Consider the following 6,000-nt stretch of genomic DNA (forward strand, 5'->3'; position numbering starts at 1 on the left):
ACTCGGTACGTCGCGAACGACGGCCTCCAAGGATCGAGCCATTGACGAAGCTGTGCTTCACGGTCGAGTGTCGAGTCCAGGCTCTTTGACACGATTTGAGCATTGGCGGTGGCGGTGAAAAGAAAAGACAAAGCTCTCGATAGACAGTCCTGAATGGGGAAATCGGCGTGCACTGCCATGAACTGCTTGGATTGTACGGAGTACAAGTCTCCAGTCGTCCCGTATTCAAAAGGCCAAGGACCAGAATGAAGTCCGAGCTGTATATTATCTTGGCCCGCAGGACCGCGTGTTTTCGCGGCTGTGTAGCAAGACAGGACACGGCAGAAACCGTCGAAACTTGAGCCATCTGCAAGCAACCTGAAGGCCGCGAGCTTCTAGCTTCTTTCAGCTCCTTCTTAGTTCCGAAGTTGCGTTCCCATCCTGGATTCCTGAGTCGTGCCCAGAAGCGTCAAGTTTGCTTTGCAACAACCAGTGCATCTGTACCGAGTACGTATGTACAATTCATTGTTGTACCTTTGCCGGCCCCGCCACGGACGGAAAGGGAAACAATGGAGTAAAATCCCCCCGACAATGAGGAAAGGAAAGAACACTTGACATTGCATGGATGCCCCATCAAAGGCAGCATGGCAGCATTGTCCTTTACTCGGGCGCGGAAGGGCAGGGAGCATATCCGCGAAAGAGTCAACCGCTAGTTCCTTCCAAATGCCTGTCAAGGGCATGTTGTTGTTGTTGTTGTTGTACGCACTAGTATGTACGTGCCTGAGCGGGTTGTTTCTTTTGCTCGCATTGGCCAACGGCGTCAGGAACAGAGATCTCGTTGGCCCATTGGAATCCGTCGCCCCATCGCCCCATCACCTCTTCTGCAGACACACGGGCTAGGCAGGCAAGGTACGGATTCTGCACGTTGCCAGCGCCAGGACCCCCTGTCCAGGAGACAGAGCTCCAGTGGGCTTGCACCTACCACCGCACCTTCCCAAAGATTCCGCCCGTGGCGGCCAATCGCGGCAGGAAACAGCCCATCCGCCGAACGATCTGAAACGACGCTGACTGACGAAGCACATGGTTCTCGTTTCCTCACTCGAACGTTTCGATCGACCGCCATCCACAGGACTTGCAGAGCTTTCCCCCAACTCCCAATTCACCGTCCACGATGACCGCACGGAGTACGGGGTACTACTAGTAGTAGGTACAGAGTACTCCATATTTCAGGGCAGCCTCTTCTCGGCCCATCTCCAGCCATCTCCCGGTTGCTCCAACGCATCGCGCCCCGCCCCTGTCCGATAAAACGCCCTCGTACCTACAGTAGCGCCATGCAACCCTGCAATCATGCCAGCTTCTCGCGTTGGCGGCTGCAGGAACGAAGAGGACAGAATTGCGTGGCCTGCGTGGCCCGATGGCTGGGCAGGAATAGTCATCATTCCCCTACCACATCCGAGAATGCAGCGTTGGGCAAGGCTCAAGAGCTCTCTACGCATTAGCCCGAAGAGAACCTTCAATGTTCATCGTCAGCAGGCATTCGCAACATTTTTTACAGTACATTGTTTACGTACTCAAGTACTCTTGCCCATCACATGGTCATGTCTGGCCATGTGCCATACCGATATGCAAGGTTTCCTTCAGTCCTCCTCCACATGACTATGTGGGAACAACTGATTGCTTGTGCAAAACTTAAAAAATACCGCAACTGTCGAGTCGCACAACTGGCCTGGTTATCTCCCCCAAAAAACCACCAAACTGGCCACGAAACCGGACGCTTGAAACCGTGTTGACTGGCCTAAACAAAGCACTGCGGAAAATGTGTTGGTGCTAGTAGTACCATGTGCAGCAGTACGGAGTACTACGTACAGCAACTACCTACCTAGTACGTAGGCATGGTGGAGAGCATTGTTCAGGTGCTATTGAACACCAGGCGATATTACAATACCGTTTGTGACGCACTGTACAGTAGTCCTTGGAAGGCACCCCTTTGTGGCATGATTCGTCAGCCGCTTGTTCGTCTGAAGTCTGGAGGCATAATGAATCTGGTCACGGGTCAAACCCAGAGGTGACAATGAAACGTGGCCGACGTGTTCGGCCGAGGATGCTGAATGTTTCAGACGCAAAGGTGTCTGATGTGTCGCTGATGCGCCATGAGGAGCGAGGTGATTGAGATGAGGTGGCAACCACTGCAGCCTTGAGCCTGAGATTGAAACTGACCCCCCATCCCAGCAAGGTCTGTTCCTTCAATATTGCTTTAGCAGCAGAAGCAACCCGGAACTACTCGGTACAGAGTACACATGTATCGAACGCCGCTATGGAGGAGTACCAGTGCATCAGGTCAGTGGCTCCTGGTCAAGGTGCCAAACCATGCATACCCGACGCGCGCGTCAGCGAGCCCATTTGTTTGATACCAGTCATCTCATCACCTCTCTGTTATGGCTGGGCTTACGGGGCCTGAAGAGGCTCAATCCGTATGTACATACGTGTCTCTGTTTCATGGCGTGGCCGTCACGATAATGAATATGGCGTCTCCCGGCGGCAAGCACATGCGGACATAGTCTTGGCGCTTACGTTTGCTCCCTTGGCCAGCAAATCCACGGAACTGCTGGTCGGCAAAAAACCTGAGACTTGATAGCATTGTGCCAAGGGACCAGAGTCGCGTGCCATTGCACAGTAGTACCGTCGACCCATTTACCCGCCATCATTCGTATTGCCCGGCGGTGGCACTTGCACCTTTTGCGGCATTCTTTTGCCGTGGCTTTTTTTGTGCCGGTTGGGTGAGCCAGGTACGGAGTACGGAGTACTAGTTGTCATTAATTATCATGCCCGGCACAGAAGCGCTGCCGATTTCCGAACCACCTTGCAACTCATGCACCCTTAGTAGCGGGTTTTAATTTCGCTTCCAGCGTCTTGGTTTGAGGAATTGTCCGCTAGTGAGACTCGATCGGATGGACGGCAGCTCATGATGAGGAGGCGCATGGGAAATTAAATGTGGTAGGGGTCCAGGGTCATGATCGGGACGGCGCGGGGTGGGTTTTTGGGAGGTTGTCCTTTTCCGGGCTTTGTGGAAATGAGACGGGGAAATGGGCATGACGAGTGAATATAAACTCGTCGTAGAAGCTGGTTGGATTCGAATCGTGTGGTTGGGCTGAGGTAGGGAGGTGCTGACGATGTCGAGGAGGGTGCAAGCACTGCAAGGGGCATGTTGGCGAGACCCTGGTTGAAACGTCGTTCTGTGGATGGTCGCGAGGGCTGGCTACCTATGGACGAATGATACATGATGAGATGGAGGGATGAACGATGGCCAAGGACTGTGCCGTCATTTGATGAGATGCAGCCGGGTAGGTTTTAACATGGTGGTGTGGTATCCATGGCTTCCGTCACGGTATTGGTATCGTGTGTCATGTGCTACGCGCGTAACTGAGCTTGTTGCATGTTCCTGCTGCTCATACGGGTGACTGGAAGCCGAGCAGACTACGTATGCCTTTAATTTGGCTGGCGGCAAATCACGCTGCTTCTCGCAAGACCATGGTGGCTGGTTGGATATTGCATGTATGCTGCGATGTGTGGGCGGATGAGCACCAGCTGGAGTGGTCAATGGTACATGACGCGCAGCTCCTGTGTCCTTGCCACGCTTGATTGACATCAAGTTGCAGTTTGTCTATGCTGTCTGTTGAGATGTATTCGTCTGAATTCAAGATAGGTCCTCATCGAGGTCGTTTCTTACACCAGGGTATCCTTCATAGCAGCATGTTGTTCCGCCAAATGCTGAATCTGTCTCGAGTTGGGTCTCACCTCTGAGGTCCTGGGATCTCAAACGGGGTATATCCTTGTATGCCTGGTTATGAATAATTCCATACCTATTTTTGGCCCTCTGTATTATACATATTTTAAGGTCTAGCAAACTGATGTCTCTGCAAATATCTACGCATAGACGCATACTCTATAGGGTAATCCAGCCCGTTGGGACTTCAAGACTGATTCTGGAACCTTGTTTCTTGTTTCGGATGCTCCATGCTCTCCAAGCACCCCGTACATCTCTTGACATTCTTCTCCTGAGTCATCCCATGACCGTTTACTACGATGACAAAGTTTGCTAGTCCCGCTACTCTATCACAGGTGACTAAGACAGAATTAGTTGCCGACGTCAGATTAAGAAACAGCATTCTTGTGTTTAATCATGCTGTCAGGTCATGCGCAAACGTTGTGTCACAAGGGTCTAAGACAACTACCGAAAGTAAAACTAGTGGCACGTAGTCGCGCTTGTCATAGCAGAGACAGCGGAGCAGAAGTCGTGAGCAACTCCCCCTGAATACGCCGTCACCTTGAAAGAGGAAGCTGGCGTTACGGCCCCGTAGCAAGCTTGGAATTATGACTCGACAGGACAGAATATAGCTCCAAATAGCCCTGCCATAAGCTCTGCATCACTGAGTTTGAGTGACAATGAGTCTGACCCGGCTGTATGGGGCCGCCGTGCTATCTCGACACCAAGTTGCTAATGAATCGACAACCGGCCTGAATTCGCTACAAATCCAGCTGTAGAGGAGCCCATCTACCAGTCACCTCACCGCGAGAATGCCGTAAGAAATTTCATAAAGATGACAGCAGGTTCACGGAAGATCAAGCTATCAGCTACGGAAATCGTTAAAGATGTTGCCAAGAGGACCACATATAATGCCATGGCTGGTCTCCCTCTTCCATAGTCGTTGTCGACTTCTATCGCTGACGAGGCTATCTCATCTTCCAGACTACTTGTCCTAGATGCCCACAACGGTTATCAGCTCCTGTGTGGATGCCATGGCGAATCAGCGTGTCGTATGAACAATCGCAAAACAGACATGGTCAAGCTCATGGCTTTCGTGGAGAAGCTACTCGCGTTCAAATATGGCTCCCAGAGCAACTCTTATTAATACGCACCGACGAAGTTCTCGAGAGTGATTGGAGAAGAAACGCCACCTTTCTACCAACGAGATACTACGTGCATGATACAAATCAACTTCCCACGACTATGGCACTTGCGCTGAAATGGCGGCGCTGAAAAAATAGGACGCGACTAGATGAACGACTTGCTTATGAAATAGAAACAGAATTTTTCATCCAACCACAAGGTCTTGTTGGCTCAGAAATGCAGCAGGACATTCAGCTCATCTTGGCTTAATAACTCGCCCGACACCTCTGTATTAAGCGTTTACAAAGAAGCCCCTATCGCAAGTGGGAAGGGTGACTTAAAACCATTGGCCATGTAAATCGCTAGTCGTTTTGTAATATCATCCATGGACAGCCGCGCAGACGTAGACTAGACTGTTGGGCGGGTTCAATACATGGTTTACGGCATGTATCCTACGGGCTTCGATTTCCAGACAAGGACGTTTTGGAGACTTGGGGAAATATCATTTAAAGGACAGTACTAGACGTATAGAAGGCGGCCCAGTAAGACTTTTGTCACCCAAACAAGGCCAGATCATAGATGAGTGGAAAGCTGTCTGTCCATGAGCCTGGGTTTCCGTATCAAAAGATTTGACTTGACTTGCGCCTGCTGGCTCACTAGGACTCCACGTCTACAAGCTTGGCACGTGTAATTGGTATTTGCATCCAAAACTGCCTAGTACATGATCCAGCCGGCAGAATTACAATGCAAAAATGCGTAATATATTGAAGCACTCTACTAACTAAATCTCCCCAGACCAAGAACAAAGACGCCGCAAACCAAATCTACATGTTAAAAGGGACCCCGGGGTATTCCCTCCCATAAGAAAACCTCCAAAAAAAAAGCACTCACGGCCCGCCCGACGCACCGGCCAGGACCATAAACTGCGCCGCCCTCCTCCGATCAACCTCCTTCTTCAGCATGACGAGGCAGCTGCTCAGGACGAGGACCTCCGCAGCCCTCGCCTCGGTCTTGCCGCCCACCCACTCGCCCAGGTCCATGAGCAGGCGGCCGCCGTTGCCAGCCGTGGCCCCCGAGGTCCCCGGCGTGCGCAGCGCCTCGCTCCTCACGAGCTGCGCGACCCTCGTCCGCCG

General features: G+C 51.8%; 1 protein-coding gene across 1 annotated transcript in view; it reads right to left on the bottom strand.

Annotated features, from left to right (window-relative positions):
* Positions 1–5,754: 5,754 nt before the first annotated feature.
* Positions 5,755–6,000, bottom strand: part of MAA_07623 (uncharacterized protein) — a gene marked incomplete at both ends in the record, with an annotated part of 711 nt that continues 465 nt past the window's right edge. Inside the window, one exon of the mRNA XM_007825621.1 lies at positions 5,755–5,989. Within this exon, the coding sequence (XP_007823812.1) occupies positions 5,755–5,989 (235 nt within the window). The remainder of the gene's footprint in view (positions 5,990–6,000) is intronic.

This window comes from Metarhizium robertsii (assembly GCF_000187425.2).
Source record: "Metarhizium robertsii ARSEF 23 chromosome Unknown MAA_Scf_1, whole genome shotgun sequence".
Lineage (NCBI taxonomy): Eukaryota > Fungi > Ascomycota > Sordariomycetes > Hypocreales > Clavicipitaceae > Metarhizium > Metarhizium robertsii.